This window comes from Scyliorhinus torazame, chromosome 14, assembly GCF_047496885.1.
Source record: "Scyliorhinus torazame isolate Kashiwa2021f chromosome 14, sScyTor2.1, whole genome shotgun sequence".
NCBI lineage: Eukaryota > Metazoa > Chordata > Chondrichthyes > Carcharhiniformes > Scyliorhinidae > Scyliorhinus > Scyliorhinus torazame.
This window is the reverse complement of record NC_092720.1, coordinates 943,160-966,451: the sequence shown is the minus strand read 5'-3', so window position 1 is coordinate 966,451 and position 23,292 is coordinate 943,160. Positions and strand designations below refer to the sequence as shown.

General features: G+C 61.0%; 1 protein-coding gene across 3 annotated transcripts in view; it reads left to right on the top strand.

The window, feature by feature from the left end:
- Positions 1 to 23,292, top strand: part of LOC140389484 (myoneurin-like) — a 200,534-nt gene that overhangs the window by 99,416 nt on the left and 77,826 nt on the right. For all 3 annotated transcript variants that reach the window (XM_072473619.1, XM_072473618.1, XM_072473620.1), the window contains exon 2: positions 837 to 1,137. In XM_072473619.1, the coding sequence (XP_072329720.1) occupies positions 869 to 1,137 (269 nt within the window). In that variant the 5' untranslated portion in view covers positions 837 to 868. The remainder of the gene's footprint in view (positions 1 to 836; positions 1,138 to 23,292) is intronic.

Sequence of the window (23,292 nt, the reverse complement as noted above, 5' to 3'; positions counted from 1 at the left end):
GTGAGGGACGGTGTGGATGGCAGGGTGAGGGACGGTGTGGATGGCAGGGTGAGGGAAGGTGTGGATGGCAGGGTGAGGGACGGTGTGGATGGCAGGGTGAGGGACGGTGTGGATGGCAGGGCGAGGGACGGTGTGGATGGCAGGGTGAGGGACGGTGTGGATGGCAGGGTGAGGGACGGTGTGGATGGCAGGGTGAGGGAAGGTGTGGATGGCAGGGCGAGGGACGGTGTGGATGGCAGGGCGAGGGACGGTGTGGATGGCAGGGTGAGGGACGGTGTGGATGGCAGGGTGAGGGACGGTGTGGATGGCAGGGTGAGGGACGGTGTGGATGGCAGGGCGAGGGACGGTGTGGATGGCAGGGTGAGGGACGGTGTGGATGGCAGGGCGAGGGACGGTGTGGATGGCAGGGCGAGGGACGGTGTGGGTGCAGGGTGAGGGACGGTGTGGATGGCAGGGTGAGGGACGGTGTGGATGGCAGGGCGAGGGACGGTGTGGATGGCAGGGTGAGGGACGGTGTGGGTGCAGGGTGAGGGACGGTGTGGGTGCAGGGTGAGGGACGGTGTGGATGGCAGGGTGAGGGACGGTGTGGATGGCAGGGTGAGGGAAGGTGTGGATGGCAGGGTGAGGGACGGTGTGGATGGCAGGGTGAGGGACGGTGTGGATGGCAGGGTGAGGGACGGTGTGGATGGCAGGGTGAGGGAAGGTGTGGATGGCAGGGTGAGGGAAGGTGTGGATGGCAGGGCGAGGGACGGTGTGGATGGCAGGGTGAGGGACGGTGTGGGTGCAGGGATAAGTGAACATTTTTCCCTCCCCTGATGTGTTGTATTGATTTTTAGTTGAGTTCCAGACCAAGTGTTTGAGCCGCAGAATGCTGCAGGTTAATCACTGCCGCCAACTCGTGGAGCAGCTCCACCAGCAACGCCTCGATGGCTTCCTGTGTGATTGCACTGTTGTCATTGGCCAGATGCAATTTCGAGCTCACCGAAATGTTCTGGCTGCATTCAGCGCCTATTTCCGAGCAGTTTATGGGCTCTCTCTCGACAATAACGTTGTATTCCTCGATCACAACTATGTCAGCTCTGATGGGTTTGAGAAGCTGCTGGACTTTGTCTATACCGGAAACATTAATATTGACGGGTGAGGACTTGTTTTTCTGTTAAATTGTTAACTTCAGGCAGAATCACTGAGCTGTCTCCAATATCTGCTGACCAATCCCGATCCGGGAGCTGTCTCCGATACCTGCTGGCCAATCCCCATCCGGGAGCTGTCTCCAATACCTGCTGGCCAATCCCGATCCGGGAGCTGACTCCGATACCTGCTGGCCAATCCCGATCCCGATCCGGGAGCTGTCTCCAATACCTGCTGACCAATCCCGATCCCGATCCGGGAGCTGTCTCCAATACCTGCTGGCCAATCCCGATCCCGATCCGGGAGCTGTCTCCAATACCTGCTGGCCAATCCCGATCCCGATCCGGGAGCTGACTCCGATACCTGCTGGCCAATCCCGATCCGGGAGCTGACTCCGATACCTGCTGGCCAATCCCGATCCGGGAGCTGACTCCAATATCTGCTGACCAATCCCGATCCGGGAGCTGACTCCGATACCTGCTGACCAATCCCGATCCCGATCCGGGAGCCGTCTCCAATACCTGCTGGCCAATCCCGATCCGGGAGCTGACTCCCAATTCCTGCTGGCCAATCCCGATCCCGATCCGGGAGCTGTCTCCAATACCTGCTGGCCAATCCTGATCCCGATCCGGGAGCTGACTCCAATACCTGCTGGCCAATCCCGATCCCGATCCGGGAGCTGTCTCCAATACCTGCTGGCCAATCCTGATCCCGATCCGGGAGCTGACTCCAATACCTGCTGGCCAATCCCGATCCCGATCCGGGAGCTGACTCCGATACCTGCTGGCCAATCCCGATCCCGGAGCTGTCTCCAATACCTGCTGACCAATCCCGATCCCGATCCGGGAGCTGTCTCCAATACCTGCTGGCCAATCCCGATCCCGATCCGGGAGCTGTCTCCAATACCTGCTGGCCAATCCCGATCCCGATCCGGGAGCTGTCTCCAATACCTGCTGGCCAATCCCGATCCGGGAGCTGTCTCCAATACCTGTTGGCCAATCCCGATCCGGGAGCTGACTCCAATACCTGCTGGCCAATCCCGATCCGGGAGCTGACTCCGATACCTGCTGGCCAATCCCGATCCCGATCCGGGAGCTGTCTCCAATACCTGCTGACCAATCCCGATCCCGATCCGGGAGCTGTCTCCAATACCTGCTGGCCAATCCCGATCCCGATCCGGGAGCTGTCTCCAATACCTGCTGGCCAATCCCGATCCCGATCCGGGAGCTGTCTCCAATACCTGCTGGCTAATCCCGATCCGGGAGCTGTCTCCAATACCTGTTGGCCAATCCCGATCCGGGAGCCGACTCCAATACCTGCTGGCCAATCCCGATCCCGATCCGGGAGCTGTCTCCAATACCTGCTGGCCAATCCCGATCCCGATCCGGGAGCTGACTCCGATACCTGCTGGCCAATTCCGATCCGGGAGCTGACTCCAATACCTGCTGGCCAATCCCGATCCCGATCCGGGAGCTGACTCCGATACCTGCTGGCCAATCCCGATCCCGATCCGGGAGCTGACTCCCAATACCTGCTGGCCAATCCCGATCCCGATCCGGGAGCTGTCTCCAATACCTGCTGGCCAATCCCGATCCGGGAGCTGACTCCAATACCTGCTGGCCAATCCCGATCCCGATCCGGGAGCTGACTCCGATACCTGCTGGCCAATCCCGATCCCGATCCGGGAGCTGACTCCAATACCTGCTGACCAATCCCGATCCCGATCCGGGAGCTGACTCCAATACCTGCTGGCCAATCCCGATCCCGATCCGGGAGCTGACTCCAATACCTGCTGGCCAATCCCGATCCGGGAGCTGTCTCCAATACCTGCTGGCCAATCCCGATCCCGATCCGGGCGCTGACTCCAATACCTGCTGGCCAATCCCGATCCCGATCCGGGAGCTGTCTCCAATACCTGCTGGCCAATCCCGATCCCGATCCGGGAGCTGACTCCGATACCTGCTGGCCAATCCCGATCCCGATCCGGGAGCTGACTCCAATACCTGCTGGCCAATCCCGATCTGGGAGCTGTCTCCAATACCTGCTGACCAATCCCGATCCCGATCCGGGAGCTGACTCCAATACCTGCTGGCCAATCCCGATCCCGATCCGGGAGCTGACTCCAATACCTGCTGGCCAATCCCGATCCCGATCCGGGAGCTGACTCCAATACCTGCTGGCCAATCCCGATCCCGATCCGGGAGCTTACTCCAATACCCGCTGGCCAATCCCGATCCCGATCCAGGAGCTGTCTCCCAATACCTGCTGGCCAATCCCGATCCCGACCCGGGAGCTGACTCCCAATACCTGCTGGCCAATCCCGATCCCGATCCGGGAGCTGTCTCCAATACCTGCTGGCCAATCCCGATCCCGATCCGGGAGCTGTCTCCGATACCTGCTGGCCAATCCCGATCCCGATCCTGGAGCTGACTCCGATACCTGCTGACCAATCCCGATCCGGGAGCTGACTCCCAATACCTGCTGGCCAATCCCGATCCGGGAGCTGTCTCCAATACCTGCTGGCCAATCCCGATCCCGATCCGGGAGCTGACTCCAATACCTGCTGGCCAATCCCGATCCGGGAGCTGTCTCCAATACCTGCTGGCCAATCCCGATCCCATTCCGGGAGCTGTCTCCAATACCTGCTGGCCAATCCCGATCCCGATCCGGGAGCTGTCTCCGATACCTGATGGCCAATCCCGATCCCGATCCGGGAGCTGACTCCGATACCTGCTGACCAATCCCGATCCGGGAGCTGTCTCCAATACCTGCTGGCCAATCCCGATCCCGATCCGGGAGCTGTCTCCGATACCTGCTGACCAATCCCGATCCGGGAGCTGTCTCCAATACCTGCTGGCCTATCCCGATCCCGATCCGGGAGCTGTCTCCGATACCTGCTGGCCAATCCCGATCCGGATCCGAGAGCTGTCTCCGATACCTGCTGACCAATCCCGATCCCGATCCGGGAGCTGTCTCCGATACCTGCTGACCAATCCCGATCCGGGAGCTGTCTCCAATACCTGCTGACCAATCCCGATCCGGGAGCTGTCTCCGATACCTGCTGACCAATCCCGATCCGGGAGCTGTCTCCAATACCTGCTGGCCAATCCCGATCCTGATCCGGGAGCTGTCTCCGATACCCGCTGGCCAATCCCGATCCCGATCCGGGAGCTGTCTCCGATACCTGCTGACCAATCCTGATCCGGGAGCTGTCTCCAATACCTGCTGGCCAATCCCGATCCTGATCCGGGAGCTGTCTCCGATACCTGCTGGCCAATCCCAATCCTGATCCGGGAGCTGACTCCAATACCTGCTGGCGAATCCCGATCCGGGAGCTGACTCCCAATACCTGCTGGCCAATCCCGATCCCGATCCGGGAGCTGACTCCAATACCTGCTGGCCAATCCCGATCCTGATCCGGGAGCTGTCTCCAATACCTGCTGGCCAATCCCGATCCCGATCCGGGAGCTGACTCCCAATACCTGCTGGCGAATCCCGATCCCGATCCGGGAGCTGAGTCCAATACCTGCTGGCCAATCCCGATCCGGGAGCAGTCTCCGATACCTGCTGACCAATCCCGATCCCGATCCGGGAGCTGACTCCAATACCTGCTGGCCAATCCCGATCCCGATCCGGGAGCTGACTCCAATACCTGCTGGCCAATCCCGATCCCGATCCGGGAGCTGATTCCAATACCTGCTGGCCAATCCCGATCCCGATCCGGGAGCTGTCTCCAATACCTGCTGACCAATCCCGATCCGGGAGCTGTCTCCAATACCTGCTGGCCAATCCCGATCCCGATCCGGGAGCTGACTCCAATACCTGCTGGCCAATCCCGATCCGGGAGCTGACTCCGATACCTGCTGACCAATCCCGATCCGGGAGCTGACTCCGATACCTGCTGACCAATCCCGATCCGGGAGCTGTCTCCAATACCTGCTGGCCAATCCCGATCCGGGAGCTGACTCCGATACCTGCTGACCAATCCCGATCCGGGAGCTGACTCCGATACCTGCTGACCAATCCCGATCCCGATCCGGGAGCTGTCTCCAATACCTGCTGACCAATCCCGATCCGGGAGCTGTCTCCAATACCTGCTGGCCAATCCCGATCCCGATCCGGGAGCTGACTCCAATACCTGCTGGCCAATCCCGATTCCGATCCGGGAGCTGACTCCAATACCTGCTGGCCAATCCCGATCCGGGAGCTGACTCCAATACCTGCTGGCCAATCCCGATCCGGGAGCTGACTCCAATACCTGCTGGCCGATCCCGATCCCGATCCGGGAGCTGTCTCCAATACCTGCTGGCCAATCCCGATCCGGGAGCTGTCTCCAATACCTGCTGGCCAATCCTGATCCCGATCCGGGAGCTGTCTCCAATACCTGCTGGCCAATCCCGATCCGGGAGCTGTCTCCAATACCTGCTGGCCAATCCCGATCCGGGAGCTGTCTCCAATACCTGCTGGCCAATCCCGATCCGGGAGCTGTCTCCAATACCTGCTGGCCAATCCCGATCCCGATCCGGGAGCTGACTCCAATACCTGCCGGCCAATCCCGATCCCGATCCGGGAGCTGACTCCGATACCTGCTGGCCAATCCCGATCCCGATCCGGGAGCTGTCTCCAATACCTGCTGACCAATCCCGATCCCGATCCGGGAGCTGTCTCCAATACCTGCTGGCCAATCCCGATCCCGATCCGGGAGCTGACTCCAATACCTGCTGGCCAATCCCGATCCCGATCCGGGAGCTGACTCCGATACCTGCTGGCCAATCCCGATCCCGATCCGGGAGCTGACTCCGATACCTGCTGGCCAATCCCGATCCCGATCCGGGAGCTGTCTCCAATACCTGCTGACCAATCCCGATCCCGATCCGGGAGCTGTCTCCAATACCTGCTGGCCAATCCCGATCCCGATCCGGGAGCTGTCTCCAATACCTGCTGGCCAATCCCGATCCGGGAGCTGTCTCCAATACCTGCTGGCCAATCCCGATCCGGGAGCTGTCTCCAATACCTGTTGGCCAATCCCGATCCGGGAGCTGACTCCAATACCTGCTGGCCAATCCCGATCCGGGAGCTGACTCTGATACCTGCTGGCCAATCCCGATCCGGGAGCTGTCTCCAATACCTGCTGACCAATCCCGATCCCGATCCGGGAGCTGTCTCCAATACCTGCTGGCCAATCCCGATCCCGATCCGGGAGCTGTCTCCAATACCTGCTGGCCAATCCCGATCCCGATCCGGGAGCTGTCTCCAATACCTGCTGGCTAATCCCGATCCGGGAGCTGTCTCCAATACCTGTTGGCCAATCCCGATCCGGGAGCTGACTCCAATACCTGCTGGCCAATCCCGATCCCGATCCGGGAGCTGTCTCCAATACCTGCTGGCCAATCCCGATCCCGATCCGGGAGCTGACTCCGATACCTGCTGGCTAATCCCGATCTGGGAGCTGACTCCAATACCTGCTGGCCAATCCTGATCCGGGAGCTGACTCTGATACCTGCTGGCCAATCCCGATCCCGATCCGGGAGCTGACTCCCAATACCTGCTGGCCAATCCCGATCCCGATCCGGGAGCTGTCTCCAATACCTGCTGGCCAATCCCGATCCGGGAGCTGACTCCAATACCTGCTGGCCATCCCGATCCCGATCCGGGAGCTGACTCCGATACCTGCTGGCCAATCCCGATCCCGATCCGGGAGCTGACTCCGATACCTGCTGGCCAATCCCGATCCCGATCCGGGAGCTGACTCCAATACCTGCTGACCAATCCCGATCCCGATCCGGGAGCTGACTCCAAAACCTGCTGGCCAATCCCGATCCCGATCCGGGAGCTGACTCCAATACCTGCTGGCCAATCCCGATCCCGATCCGGGAGCTGACTCCGATACCTGCTGGCCAATCCCGATCCCGATCCGGGAGCTGACTCCGATACCTGCTGACCAATCCCGATCCCGATCCGGGAGCTGACTCCAATACCTGCTGGCCAATCCCGATCCCGATCCGGGAGCTGACTCCGATACCTGCTGACCAATCCCGATCCCGAACCGGGAGCTGACTCCAATACCTGCTGGCCAATCCCGATCTGGGAGCTGTCTCCAATACCTGCTGACCAATCCCGATCCCGATCCTGGAGCTGACTCCAATACCTGCTGGCCAATCCCGATCCCGATCCGGGAGCTGACTCCAATACCTGCTGGCCAATCCCGATCCCGATCCGGGAGCTGACTCCAATACCTGCTGGCCAATCCCGATCCCGATCCGGGAGCTGACTCCAATACCTGCTGGCCAATCCCGATCCCGATCCGGGAGCTGTCTCCCAATACCTGCTGGCCAATCCCGATCCCGACCCGGGAGCTGACTCCCAATACCTGCTGGCCAATCCCGATCCCGATCCGGGAGCTGTCTCCAATACCTGCTGGCCAATCCCGATCCCGATCCGGGAGCTGACTCCGTTACCTGCTGGCCAATCCCGATCCCGATCCGGGAGCTGACTCCAATACCTGCTGGCCAATCCCATTCCGGGAGCTGTCTCCAATACCTGCTGGCCAATCCCGATCCCATTCCGGGAGCTGTCTCCGATACCTGCTGGCCAATCCCGATCCCGATCCGGGAGCTGACTCCGATACCTGCTGACCAATCCCGATCCGGGAGCTGTCTCCAATACCTGCTGGCCGATCCCGATCCCGATCCGGGAGCTGTCTCCGATACCTGCTGACCAATCCCGATCCGGGAGCTGTCTCCAATACCTGCTGGCCAATGCCGATCCCGATCCGGGAGCTGTCTCCGATACCTGCTGGCCAATCCCAATCCGGATCCGGGAGCTGTCTCCGATACCTGCTGACCAATCCCGATCCCGATCCGGGAGCTGTCTCCGATACCTGCTGACCAATCCCGATCCGGGAGCTGTCTCCAATACCTGCTGACCAATCCCGATCCGGGAGCTGTCTCCGATACCTGCTGACCAATCCCGATCCGGGAGCTGTCTCCAATACCTGCTGGCCAATCCCGATCCTGATCCGGGAGCTGTCTCCGATACCTGCTGGCCAATCCCAATCCTGATCCGGGAGCTGACTCCAATACCTGCTGGCGAATCCCGATCCGGGAGCTGACTCCCAATACCTGCTGGCCAATCCCGATCCCGATCCGGGAGCTGACTCCAATACCTGCTGGCCAATCCCGATCCTGATCCGGGAGCTGACTCCCAATACCTGCTGGCGAATCCCGATCCCGATCCGGGAGCTGACTCCAATACCTGCTGGCCAATCCCGATCCCGATCCGGGAGCTGAGTCCAATACCTGCTGGCCAATCCCGATCCGGGAGCAGTCTCCGATACCTGCTGATCAATCCCGATCCCGATCCGGGAGCTGACTCCAATACCTGCTGGCCAATCCCGATCCCGATCCGGGAGCTGACTCCAATACCTGCTGGCCAATCCCAATCCCGATCCGGGAGCTGTCTCCAATACCTGCTGGCCAATCCCGATCCCGATCCGGGAGCTGTCTCCAATACCTGCTGACCAATCCCGATCCGGGAGCTGTCTCCAATACCTGCTGGCCAATCCCGATCCCGATCCGGGAGCTGACTCCAATACCTGCTGGCCAATCCCGATCCGGGAGCTGACTCCGATACCTGCTGACCAATCCCGATCCGTGAGCTGACTCCGATACCTGCTGACCAATCCCGATCCGGGAGCTGTCTCCAATACCTGCTGGCCAATCCCGATCCGGGAGCTGACTCCGATACCTGCTGACCAATCCCGATCCGGGAGCTGACTCCGATACCTGCTGACCAATCCTGATCCCGATCCGGGAGCTGTCTCCAATACCTGCTGACCAATCCCGATCCGGGAGCTGTCTCCAATACCTGCTGGCCAATCCCGATCCCGATCCGGGAGCTGACTCCAATACCTTCTTGCCAATCCCGATCCCGATCCGGGAGCTGACTCCAATACCTGCTGGCCAATCCCGATCCGGGAGCTGACTCCAATACCTGCTGGCCGATCCCGATCCGGGAGCTGTCTCCAATACCTGCTGGCCAATCCCGATCCGGGAGCTGTCTCCAATACCTGCTGGCCAATCCCGATCCCGATCCGGGAGCTGTCTCCGATACCTGCTGACCAATCCCGATCCGGGAGCTGTCTCCAATACCTGCTGGCCAATGCCGATCCCGATCCGGGAGCTGTCTCCGATACCTGCTGGCGAATCCCGATCCGGATCCGGGAGCTGTCTCCGATACCTGCTGACCAATCCCGATCCCGATCCGGGAGCTGTCTCCGATACCTGCTGACCAATCCCGATCCGGGAGCTGTCTCCAATACCTGCTGGCCAATGCCGATCCCGATCCGGGAGCTGTCTCCGATACCTGCTGGCCAATCCCGATCCGGATCCGGGAGCTGTCTCCGATACCTGCTGACCAATCCCGATCCCGATCCGGGAGCTGTCTCCGATACCTGCTGACCAATCCCGATCCGGGAGCTGTCTCCAATACCTGCTGACCAATCCCGATCCGGGAGCTGTCTCCGATACCTGCTGACCAATCCCGATCCGGGAGCTGTCTCCAATACCTGCTGGCCAATCCCGATCCTGATCCGGGAGCTGTCTCCGATACCTGCTGGCCAATCCCAATCCTGATCCGGGAGCTGACTCCAATACCTGCTGGCGAATCCCGATCCGGGAGCTGACTCCCAATACCTGCTGGCCAATCCCGATCCCGATCCGGGAGCTGACTCCAATACCTGCTGGCCAATCCCGATCCTGATCCGGGAGCTGACTCCCAATACCTGCTGGCGAATCCCGATCCCGATCCGGGAGCTGACTCCAATACCTGCTGGCCAATCCCGATCCCGATCCGGGAGCTGAGTCCAATACCTGCTGGCCAATCCCGATCCGGGAGCAGTCTCCGATACCTGCTGACCAATCCCGATCCCGATCCGGGAGCTGACTCCAATACCTGCTGGCCAATCCCGATCCCGATCCGGGAGCTGACTCCAATACCTGCTGGCCAATCCCAATCCCGATCCGGGAGCTGTCTCCAATACCTGCTGGCCAATCCCGATCCCGATCCGGGAGCTGTCTCCAATACCTGCTGACCAATCCCGATCCGGGAGCTGTCTCCAATACCTGCTGGCCAATCCCGATCCCGATCCGGGAGCTGACTCCAATACCTGCTGGCCAATCCCGATCCGGGAGCTGACTCCGATACCTGCTGACCAATCCCGATCCGTGAGCTGACTCCGATACCTGCTGACCAATCCCGATCCGGGAGCTGTCTCCAATACCTGCTGGCCAATCCCGATCCGGGAGCTGACTCCGATACCTGCTGACCAATCCCGATCCGGGAGCTGACTCCGATACCTGCTGACCAATCCCGATCCCGATCCGGGAGCTGTCTCCAATACCTGCTGACCAATCCCGATCCGGGAGCTGTCTCCAATACCTGCTGGCCAATCCCGATCCCGATCCGGGAGCTGACTCCAATACCTTCTGGCCAATCCCGATCCCGATCCGGGAGCTGACTCCAATACCTGCTGGCCAATCCCGATCCGGGAGCTGACTCCAATACCTGCTGGCCGATCCCGATCCGGGAGCTGTCTCCAATACCTGCTGGCCAATCCCGATCCGGGAGCTGTCTCCAATACCTGCTGGCCAATCCCGATCCCAATCCGGGAGCTGTCTCCAATACCTGCTGGCCAATCCCGATCCGGGAGCTGTCTCCAATACCTGCTGGCCAATCCCGATCCCGATCCGGGAGCTGTCTCCAATACCTGCTGGCCAATCCCGATCCCGATCCGGGAGCTGTCTCCAATACCTGCTGGCCAATCCCGATCCTGATCCGGGAGCTGTCTCCAATACCTGCTGGCCAATCCCGATCCCGATCCGGGAGCTGACTCCAATACCTGCCGGCCAATCCCGATCCCGATCCGGGAGCTGACACCAATACCTGCTGGCCAATCCCGATCCCGATCCGGGAGCTGTCTCCAATACCTGCTGGCCAATCCCGATCCGGGAGCTGTCTCCAATACCTGCTGGCCAATCCCGATCCCGATCCGGGAGCTGACTCCAATACCTGCCGGCCAATCCCGATCCCGATCCGGGAGCTGACTCCAATACCTGCTGGCCAATCCCGATCCCGATCCGGGAGCTGACTCCAATACCTGCTGGCCAATCCCGATCCCGATCCGGGAGCTGTCTCCAATACCTGCTGGCCAATCCCGATCCCGATCCGGGAGCTGACTCCGATACCTGCTGGCCAATCCCGATCCCGATCCGGGAGCTGTCTCCAATACCTGCTGGCCAATCCCGATCCCGATCCGGGAGCTGACTCCGATACCTGCTGGCCAATCCCGATCCCGATCCGGGAGCTGACTCCAATACTTGCTGGCCAATCCCGATCCTGATCCGGGAGCTGACTCCAATACCTGTTGACCAATCCCAATCCGGGAGCTGTCTCCGATACCTGCTGACCAATCCCGATCCCGACCCGGGAGCTGACTCCGATACCTGCTGGCCGATCCCGATCCGGGAGCTGACTCCAATACCTGCTGACCAATCCCGATCCCGATCCGGGAGCTAACTCCAATACCTGCTGGCCAATCCCGATCCTGATCCGGGAGCTGACTCCAATACCTGTTGACCAATCCCGATCCGGGAGCTGTGTCCGATACCTGCTGGCCAATCCCGATCCCGACCCGGGAGCTGACTCCGATACCTGTTGACCAATCCCGATCCGGGAGCTGTCTCCAATACCTGCTGGCCAATCCCGATCCCGATCCGGGAGCTGACTCCAATACCTGCTGGCCAATCCCGATCCGGGAGCTGACTCCGATACCTGCTGACCAATCCCGATCCGTGAGCTGACTCCGATACCTGCTGACCAATCCCGATCCGGGAGCTGTCTCCAATACCTGCTGGCCAATCCCGATCCGGGAGCTGACTCCGATACCTGCTGACCAATCCCGATCCGGGAGCTGACTCCGATACCTGCTGACCAATCCTGATCCCGATCCGGGAGCTGTCTCCAATACCTGCTGACCAATCCCGATCCGGGAGCTGTCTCCAATACCTGCTGGCCAATCCCGATCCCGATCCGGGAGCTGACTCCAATACCTTCTTGCCAATCCCGATCCCGATCCGGGAGCTGACTCCAATCCCTGCTGGCCAATCCCGATCCGGGAGCTGACTCCAATACCTGCTGGCCGATCCCGATCCGGGAGCTGTCTCCAATACCTGCTGGCCAATCCCGATCCGGGAGCTGTCTCCAATACCTGCTGGCCAATCCCGATCCCGATCCGGGAGCTGTCTCCGATACCTGCTGACCAATCCCGATCCGGGAGCTGTCTCCAATACCTGCTGGCCAATGCCGATCCCGATCCGGGAGCTGTCTCCGATACCTGCTGGCGAATCCCGATCCGGATCCGGGAGCTGTCTCCGATACCTGCTGACCAATCCCGATCCCGATCCGGGAGCTGTCTCCGATACCTGCTGACCAATCCCGATCCGGGAGCTGTCTCCAATACCTGCTGGCCAATGCCGATCCCGATCCGGGAGCTGTCTCCGATACCTGCTGGCCAATCCCGATCCGGATCCGGGAGCTGTCTCCGATACCTGCTGACCAATCCCGATCCCGATCCGGGAGCTGTCTCCGATACCTGCTGACCAATCCCGATCCGGGAGCTGTCTCCAATACCTGCTGACCAATCCCGATCCGGGAGCTGTCTCCGATACCTGCTGACCAATCCCGATCCGGGAGCTGTCTCCAATACCTGCTGGCCAATCCCGATCCTGATCCGGGAGCTGTCTCCGATACCTGCTGGCCAATCCCAATCCTGATCCGGGAGCTGACTCCAATACCTGCTGGCGAATCCCGATCCGGGAGCTGACTCCCAATACCTGCTGGCCAATCCCGATCCCGATCCGGGAGCTGACTCCAATACCTGCTGGCCAATCCCGATCCTGATCCGGGAGCTGACTCCCAATACCTGCTGGCGAATCCCGATCCCGATCCGGGAGCTGACTCCAATACCTGCTGGCCAATCCCGATCCCGATCCGGGAGCTGAGTCCAATACCTGCTGGCCAATCCCGATCCGGGAGCAGTCTCCGATACCTGCTGACCAATCCCGATCCAGATCCGGGAGCTGACTCCAATACCTGCTGGCCAATCCCGATCCCGATCCGGGAGCTGACTCCAATACCTGCTGGCCAATCCCAATCCCGATCCGGGAGCTGTCTCCAATACCTGCTGGCCAATCCCGATCCCGATCCGGGAGCTGTCTCCAATACCTGCTGACCAATCCCGATCCGGGAGCTGTCTCCAATACCTGCTGGCCAATCCCGATCCCGATCCGGGAGCTGACTCCAATACCTGCTGGCCAATCCCGATCCGGGAGCTGACTCCGATACCTGCTGACCAATCCCGATCCGTGAGCTGACTCCGATACCTGCTGACCAATCCCAATCCGGGAGCTGTCTCCAATACCTGCTGGCCAATCCCGATCCGGGAGCTGACTCCGATACCTGCTGACCAATCCCGATCCGGGAGCTGACTCCGATACCTGCTGACCAATCCCGATCCCGATCCGGGAGCTGTCTCCAATACCTGCTGACCAATCCCGATCCGGGAGCTGTCTCCAATACCTGCTTGCCAATCCCGATCCCGATCCGGGAGCTGACTCCAATACCTTCTGGCCAATCCCGATCCCGATCCGGGAGCTGACTCCAATACCTGCTGGCCAATCCCGATCCGGGAGCTGACTCCAATACCTGCTGGCCGATTCCGATCCGGGAGCTGTCTCCAATACCTGCTGGCCAATCCCGATCCGGGAGCTGTCTCCAATACCTGCTGGCCAATCCCGATCCCAATCCGGGAGCTGTCTCCAATACCTGCTGGCCAATCCCGATCCGGGAGCTGTCTCCAATACCTGCTGGCCAATCCCGATCCCGATCCGGGAGCTGTCTCCAATACCTGCTGGCCAATCCCGATCCCGATCCGGGAGCTGTCTCCAATACCTGCTGGCCAATCCCGATCCTGATCCGGGAGCTGTCTCCAATACCTGCTGGCCAATCCCGATCCCGATCCGGGAGCTGACTCCAATACCTGCCGGCCAATCCCGATCCCGATCCGGGAGCTGACACCAATACCTGCTGGCCAATCCCGATCCCGATCCGGGAGCTGTCTCCAATACCTGCTGGCCAATCCCGATCCGGGAGCTGTCTCCAATACCTGCTGGCCAATCCCGATCCCGATCCGGGAGCTGTCTCCAATACCTGCTGGCCAATCCCGATCCCGATCCGGGAGCTTACTCCAATACCTGCTGGCCAATCCCGATCCCGATCCGGGAGCTGACTCCAATACCTGCTGGCCAATCCCGATCCCGATCCGGGAGCTGTCTCCAATACCTGCTGGCCAATCCCGATCCCGATCCGGGAGCTGACTCCGATACCTGCTGGCCAATCCCGATCCCGATCCGGGAGCTGTCTCCAATACCTGCTGGCCAATCCCGATCCCGATCCGGGAGCTGACTCCGATACCTGCTGGCCAATCCCGATCCCGATCCGGGAGCTGACTCCAATACTTGCTGGCCAATCCCGATCCTGATCCGGGAGCTGACTCCAATACCTGTTGACCAATCCCAATCCGGGAGCTGTCTCCGATACCTGCTGACCAATCCCGATCCCGACCCGGGAGCTGACTCCGATACCTGCTGGCCGATCCCGATCCGGGAGCTGACTCCAATACCTGCTGACCAATCCCGATCCCGATCCGGGAGCTAACTCCAATACCTGCTGGCCAATCCCGATCCTGATCCGGGAGCTGACTCCAATACCTGTTGACCAATCCCGATCCGGGAGCTGTGTCCGATACCTGCTGGCCAATCCCGATCCCGACCCGGGAGCTGACTCCGATACCTGTTGACCAATCCCGATCCGGGAGCTGTCTCCAATACCTGCTGGCCAATCCCGATCCCGATCCGGGAGCTGACTCCAATACCTGCTGGCCAATCCCGATCCCGATCCGGGAGCTGACTCCGATACCTGTTGACCAATCCCGACCCGGGAGCTGTCTCCAATACCTGCTGGCCAATCCCGATCCCGACCCGGGAGCTGACTCCGATACCTGCTGGCCAATCCCGATCCCGACCCGGGAGCTGACTCCGATACCTGCTGGCCAATCCCGACCCGGGAGCTGACTCCGATACCTGTTGACCAATCCCGATCCGGGAGCTGTCTCCAATACCTTCTGGCCAATCCCGATCCCGATCCGGGAGCTGACTCCAATAACTGCTGGCCAATCCCGATCCCGATCCGGGAGCTGACTCCGATACCTGTTGGCCAATCCCGACCCGGGAGCTGTCTCCAATACCTGCTGGCCAATCCCGATCCCGACCCGGGAGCTGACTCCGACACCTGCTGGCGAATCCCGATCCGGGAGCTGACTCCGATACCTGTTGGCCAATCCCGATCCCGATCCGGGAGCTGACTCCGATACCTGCTGGCGAATCCCGATCCGGGAGCTGACTCCGATACCTGTTGGCCAATCCCGATCCCGATCCGGGAGCTGACTCCGATACCTGCTGGCATATCCCGATCCCGATCCGGGAGCTGACTCCGATACCTGTTGGCCAATCCCGATCCGGGAGCTGACTCCGATACCTGCTGGCCTATCCCGATCCGGGAGCTGACTCCGATACCTGCTGGCCTATCCCGATCCGGGAGCTGACTCCGATACCCGTTGGCCAATCCCGATCCGGGAGCTGACTCCGATACCTGTTGGCCAATCCCGATCCGGGAGCTGACTCCGATACCTGCTGGCCAATCCCGATCCGGGAGCTGTCTCCAATACCTGTTGGCCAATCCCGATCCCGATCCGGGAGCTGTCTCCGATACCTGCTGGCCAATCCCTATCCCGATCCGGGAGCTGTCTCCGATACTCGCTGGCCAATCCCGATCCCGATCCGGGAGCTGTCTCCGATACCTGCTGGCCAATCCCGATCCGGGAGCTGTCTCCGATACCTGCTGGCCGATCCCGATCCGGGAGCTGACTCCAATACCTGCTGGCCAATCCCGATCCCGATCCGGGAGGTGTCTCCGATACCTGCTGTCCAATCCCGATCCCGATCCGGGAGCTGACTCCGATACCTGCTGGCCAATCCCGATCCCGATCCGGGAGCTGTCTCCAATACCTGCTGGCCAATCCCGATCCGGGAGCTGACTCCAATACCTGCTGGCCAATCCCGATCCCGATCCGGGAGCTGTCTCCAATACCTGCTGGCGAATCCCGATCCCGATCCGGGAGCTGTCTCCAATACCTGCTGGCCAATCCCGATCCCGATCCCGGAGCTGTCTCCGATACCTGCTGGCGAATCCCGATCCGGGAGCTGTCTCCAATACCTGCTGGCCAATCCCGATCCCGATCCGGGAGCTGACTCCAATACCTGCTGGCCAATCCTGATCCCGATCCGGGAGCTGTCTCCAATACCTGCTGGCGAATCCCGATCCCGATCCGGGAGCTGTCTCCGATACCTACTGGCCAATCCCATTCCGGGAGCTGACTCCAATTCCTGCTGGCCAATCCCGATCCCGATCCGGGAGCTGACTCCGATACCTGCTGGCCAATCCCATTCCGGGAGCTGACTCCAATACTTGCTGGCCAATCCCGATCCCGATCCGGGAGCTGACTCCAATACCTGCTGACCAATCCCGATCCCGATCCGGGAGCTGACTCCGATACCTGCTGGCGACTCCCGATCCCGATCCGGGAGCTGACTCCGATACCTGCTGGCGACTCCCGATCCCGATCCGGGAGCTGACTCCAATACCTGCTGGCGAATCCCGATCCCGATCCGGGAGCTGACTCCGATACCTGCTGGCCGATCCCGATCCGGGAGCTGACTCCGATACCTGCTGGCCAATCCCGATCCGGGAGCTGACTCCGATACCTGCTGGCCAATCCCGATCCGGGAGCTGACTCCGATACCTGCTGGCCAATCCCGATCCGGGAGCTGACTCCAATTCCTGCTGGCCAATCCCGATCCGGGAGCTGACTCCAATTCCTGCTGGCCAATCCCGATCCCGATCCGGGAGCTGTCTCCAATACCTGCTGGCCAATCCCGATCCCGATCCGGGAGCTGTCTCCAATACCTGCTGGCCAATCCCGATCCCGATCCGGGAGCTGTCTCCAATACCTGCTGGCGAATCCCGATCCCGATCCGGGAGCTGTCTCCAATACCTGCTGGCCAATCCCGATCCCGATCCGGGAGCTGTCTCCAATACCTGCTGGCCAATCCCGATCCCGATCCGGGAGCTGTCTCCGATACCTGCTGGCGAATCCCGATCCGGGTGCTGACTCCGATACCTGCTGGCCAATCCCGACCCGGGAGCTGACTCCGATACCTGTTGACCAATCCCGATCCGGGAGCTGTCTCCAATACCTGCTGGCCAATCCCGATCCCGATCCGGGAGCTGACTCCAATACCTGCTGGCCAATCCCGATCCCGATCCGGGAGCTGACTCCGATACCTGTTGGCCAATCCCGACCCGGGAGCTGTCTCCAATACCTGCTGGCCAATCCCGATCCCGACCCGGGAGCTGACTCCGACACCTGCTGGCGAATCCCGATCCGGGAGCTGACTCCGATACCTGTTGGCCAATCTCGATCCCGATCCGGGAGCTGACTCCGATACCTGCTGGCGAATCCCGATCCGGGAGCTGACTCCGATACCTGTTGGCCAATCCCGATCCCGATCCGGGAGCTGACTCCGATACCTGCTGGCATATCCCGATCCCGATCCGGGAGCTGACTCCGATACCTGTTGGCCAATCCCGATCCGGGAGCTGACTCCGATACCTGCTGGCCTATCCCGATCCGGGAGCTGACTCCGATACCTGCTGGCCTATCCCGATCCCGATCCGGGAGCTGACTCCGATACCCGTTGGCCAATCTCGATCCGGGAGCTGACTCCGATACCTGTTGGCCAATCCCGATCCGGGAGCTGACTCCGATACCTGCTGGCCAATCCCGATCCGGGAGCTGTCTCCAATACCTGTTGGCCAATCCCGATCCCGATCCGGGAGCTGTCTCCGATACCTGCTGGCCAATCCCGATCCCGATCCGGGAGCTGTCTCCGATACTCACTGGCCAATCCCGATCCCGATCCGGGAGCTGTCTCCGATACCTGCTGGCCAATCCCGATCCGGGAGCTGTCTCCGATACCTGCTGGCCGATCCCGATCCGGGAGCTGACTCCAATACCTGCTGGCCAATCCCGATCCCGATCCGGGAGGTGTCTCCGATACCTGCTATCCAATCCCGATCCCGATCCGGGAGCTGACTCCGATACCTGCTGGCCAATCCCGATCCCGATCCGGGAGCTGTCTCCAATACCTGCTGGCCAATTCCGATCCGGGAGCTGACTCCAATACCTGCTGGCCAATCCCGATCCCGATCCGGGAGCTGTCTCCAATACCTGCTGGCGAATCCCGATCCCGATCCGGGAGCTGTCTCCAATACCTGCTGGCCGATCCCGATCCCGGAGCTGTCTCCGATACCTGCTGGCGAATCCCGATCCGGGAGCTGTCTCCAATACCTGCTGGCCAATCCCGATCCCGATCCGGGAGCTGACTCCAATACCTGCTGGCCAATCCTGATCCCGATCCGGGAGCTGTCTCCAATACCTGCTGGCGAATCCCGATCCCGATCCGGGAGCTGTCTCCGATACCTGCTGGCCAATCCCATTCCGGGAGCTGACTCCAATTCCTGCTGGCCAATCCCGATCCCGATCCGGGAGCTGTCTCCAATACCTGCTGGCGAATCCCGATCCCGATCCGGGAGCTGTCTCCAATACCTGCTGGCCAATCCCGATCCCGATCCGGGAGCTGTCTCCAATACCTGCTGGCCAATCCCGATCCCGATCCGGGAGCTGTCTCCGATACCTGCTGGCGAATCCCGATCCGGGTGCTGACTCCGATACCTGCTGGCCAATCCCATTCCGGGAGCTGACTCCAATACTTGCTGGCCAATCCCGATCCCGATCTGGGAGCTGTCTCCAACACCTGCTGGCCAATCCCGATCCCGATCCGGGAGCTGTCTCCAATACCTGCTGGCGAATCCCGATCCCGATCCGGGAGCTGACTCCGATACCTGCTGGCCAATCCCGACCCGGGAGCTGACTCCAATACTTGCTGGCCAATCCCGATCCCGATCTGGGAGCTGTCTCCAATACCTGCTGGCCAATCCCGATCCCGATCCGGGAGCTGTCTCCAATACCTGCTGGCGAATCCCGATCCCGATCCGGGAGCTGTCTCCGATACCTGCTGGCGAATCCCGATCCGGGTGCTGACTCCAATACCTGCTGGCCAATCCCATTCCGGGTGCTGACTCCGATACCTGCTGGCCAATCCCGATCCGGATCCGGGAGCTGTCTCCGATACCTGCTGGCGAATCCCGATCCTGGTGCTGACTCCAATACCTGCTGGCCAATCCCGATCCTGATCCGGGAGCTGACTCCCAATACCTGCTGGCCAATCCCATTCCGGGAGCTGACTCCAATACCTGCTGGCGAATCCCGATCCCGATCCAGGAGCTGTCTCCGATACCTGCTGGCCAATCCCAATCCCGATCCGGGAGCTGTCTCCAATACCTGCTGGCCAATCCCGATCCCGATCCGGGAGCTGACTCCGATACCTGCTGGCCAATCCCATTCCGGGAGCTGTCTCCAATACCTGCTGGCCAATCCCGATCCCGATCCGGGAGCTGACTCCAATACCTGCTGGCCAATCCTGATCCCGATCCGGGAGCTGTCTCCAATACCTGCTGGCGAATCCCGATCCAGATCCGGGAGCTGTCTCCGATACCTGCTGGCCAATCCCATTCCGGGAGCTGACTCCAATTCCTGCTGGCCAATCCCGATCCCGATCCGGGAGCTGACTCCGATACCTGCTGGCCAATCCCATTCCGGGACCTGACTCCAATACTTGCTGGCCAATCCCGATCCCGATCCGGGAGCTGACTCCGATACCTGCTGGCCAATCCCGATCCCGATCCGGGAGCTGACTCCGATACCTGCTGGCCAATCCCGATCCGGGAGCTGACTCCGATACCTGCTGGCCAATCCCGATCCGGGAGCTGACTCCGATACCTGCTGGCCAATCCCGATCCGGGAGCTGACTCCAATTCCTGCTGGCCAATCCCGATCCGGGAGCTGACTCCAATTCCTGCTGGCCAATCCCGATCCCGATCCGGGAGCTGTCTCCAATACCTGCTGGCCAATCCCGATCCCGATCCGGGAGCTGTCTCCAATACCTGCTGGCCAATCCCGATCCCGATCCGGGAGCTGTCTCCAATACCTGCTGGCGAATCCCGATCCCGATCCGGGAGCTGTCTCCAATACCTGCTGGCCAATCCCGATCCCGATCCGGGAGCTGTCTCCAATACCTGCTGGCCAATCCCGATCCCGATCCGGGAGCTGTCTCCGATACCTGCTGGCGAATCCCGATCCGGGTGCTGACTCCGATACCTGCTGGCCAATCCCGATCCGGGAGCTGACTCCAATACTTGCTGGCCAATCCCGATCCCGATCTGGGAGCTGTCTCCAATACCTGCTGGCCAATCCCGATCCCGATCCGGGAGCTGTCTCCAATACCTGCTGGCGAATACCGATCCCGATCCGGGAGCTGACTCCGATACCTGCTGGCGAATCCCGATCCGGGTGCTGACTCCAATACCTGCTGGCCAATCCCATTCCGGGTGCTGACTCCGATACCTGCTGGCCAATCCCGATCCCGATCCGGGAGCTGTCTCCGATACCTGCTGGCGAATCCCGATCCGGGTGCTGACTCCAATACCTGCTGGCCAATCCCGATCCTGATCCGGGAGCTGACTCCCAATACCTGCTGGCCAATCCCATTCCGGGAGCTGACTCCAATACCTGCTGGCGAATCCCGATCCCGATCCGGGAGCTGTCTCCGATACCTGCAGGCCAATCCCAATCCCGATCCGGGAGCTGTCTCCAATACCTGCTGGCCAATCCCGATCCCGATCCGGGAGCTGACTCCGATACCTGCTGGCCAATCCCATTCCGGGAGCTGTCTCCGATACCTGCTGGCCAATCCCGATCCGGGAGCTGACTCCAATACCTGCTGGCCGATCCCGATCCGGGAGCTGACTCCGATACCTGCTGGCCAATCCCGATCCCGATCCGGGAGCTGACTCCGATACCTGCTGGCCAATCCCGATCCTGATCCGGGAGCTGTCTCCAATACCTGCTGGCCAATCCCGATCCCGATCCGGGAGCTGTCTCCGATACCTGCTGGCCAATCCCGATCCGGGAGCTGTCTCCAATACCTGCTGGCCAATCCCGATCCGGGAGCTGTCTCCAATACCTGCTGGCCAATCCCGATCCCGATCCGGGAGCTGACTCCGATACCTGCTGGCCAATCCCGATCCGGGAGCTGACTCCGATACCTGCTGGCCAATCCCGATCCGGGAGCTGACTCCGACACCTGCTGGCCAATCCCGATCCGGGAGCTGACTCCGATACCTGCTGGCCAATCCCGATCCGGGAGCTGACTCCAATTCCTGCTGGCCAATCCCGATCCGGATCCGGGAGCTGACTCCGATACCTGCTGGCGAATCCCGATCCGGGAGCTGTCTCCAATACCTGCTGGCGAATCCCGATCCCGATCCGGGAGCTGTCTCCAGTACCTGCTGGCCAATCCCGATCCCGATCCGGGAGCTGTCTTCAATACCTGCTGGCGAATCCCGATCCGGGAGCTGTCTCCAATACCTGCTGGCCAATCCCGATCCGGGATCTGTCTCCAATACCTGCTGGCCAATCCCGATCCCGATCCGGGAGCTGTCTCCGATACCTGCTGGCCAATCCCATTCCGGGAGCTGTATCCAATACCTGCTGGCCAATCCCGATCCCGATCCGGGAGCTGACTCCGATACCTGCTGGCCAATCCCGATCCCGATCCGGGAGCTGACTCCAATACCTGCTGGCCAATCCCGATCCGGGAGCTGACTCCAATACCTGCTGGCCAATCCCGATCCGGGAGCTGACTCCAATACCTGCTGGCCAATCCCGATCCCGATCCGGGAGCTGTCTCCAATACCTGCTGGCCAATCCCGATCCGGGAGCTGACTCCAATACCTGCTGGCCAATCCCGATCCGGGAGCTGACTCCGATACCTGCTGGCCAATCCCGATCCTGATCCGGGAGCTGTCTCCGATACCTGCTGGCCAATCCCGATCCCGATCCGGGAGCTGACTCCAATACCTGCTGGCCAATCCCGATCCCGATCCGGGAGCTGTCTCCGATACCTGCTGGCCAATCCCGATCCCGATCCGGGAGCTGACTCCGATACCTGCTGGCCAATCCCGATCCCGATCCGGGAGCTGTCTCCGATACCTGCTGGCCAATCCCGATCCAGATCCGGGAGCTGACTCCGATACCAGCTGGCCAATCCCGATCCGGGAGCTGACTCCGATACCTGCTGGCCAATCCCGATCCGGGAGCTGTCTCCAATACCTGCTGGCCAATCCCGATCCGGGAGCTGACTCCGATACCTGCTGGCCAATCCCGATCCGGGAGCTGACTCCAATACCTGCTGGCCAATCCCGATCCCGATCCGGGAGCTGACTCCGATACCTGCTGGCCAATCCCGATCCGGGAGCTGACTCCGATACCTGCTGGCCAATCCCGATCCGGGAGCTGACTCCAATTCCTGCTGGCCAATCCCGATCCGGGAGCTGACTCCGATACCTGCTGGCCAATCCCGATCCGGGAGCTGACTCCAATTCCTGCTGGCCAATGCCGATCCGGATCCGGGAGCTGACTCCGATACCTGCTGGCGAATCCCGATCCGGGAGCTGTCTCCAATACCTGCTGGCGAATCCCGATCCCGATCCGGGAGCTGTCTCCCATACCTGCTGGCCAATCCCGATCCCGATCCGGGAGCTGTCTCCAATACCTGCTGGCGAATCCCGATCCCGATCCGGGAGCTGTCTCCAATACCTGCTGGCCAATCCCGATCCGGGAGCTGTCTCCAATACCTGCTGGCCAATCCCGATCCCGATCCGGGAGCTGTCTCCGATACCTGCTGGCGAATCGCGATCCGGGTGCTGACTCCGATACCTGCTGGCCAATCCCATTCCGGGAGCTGACTC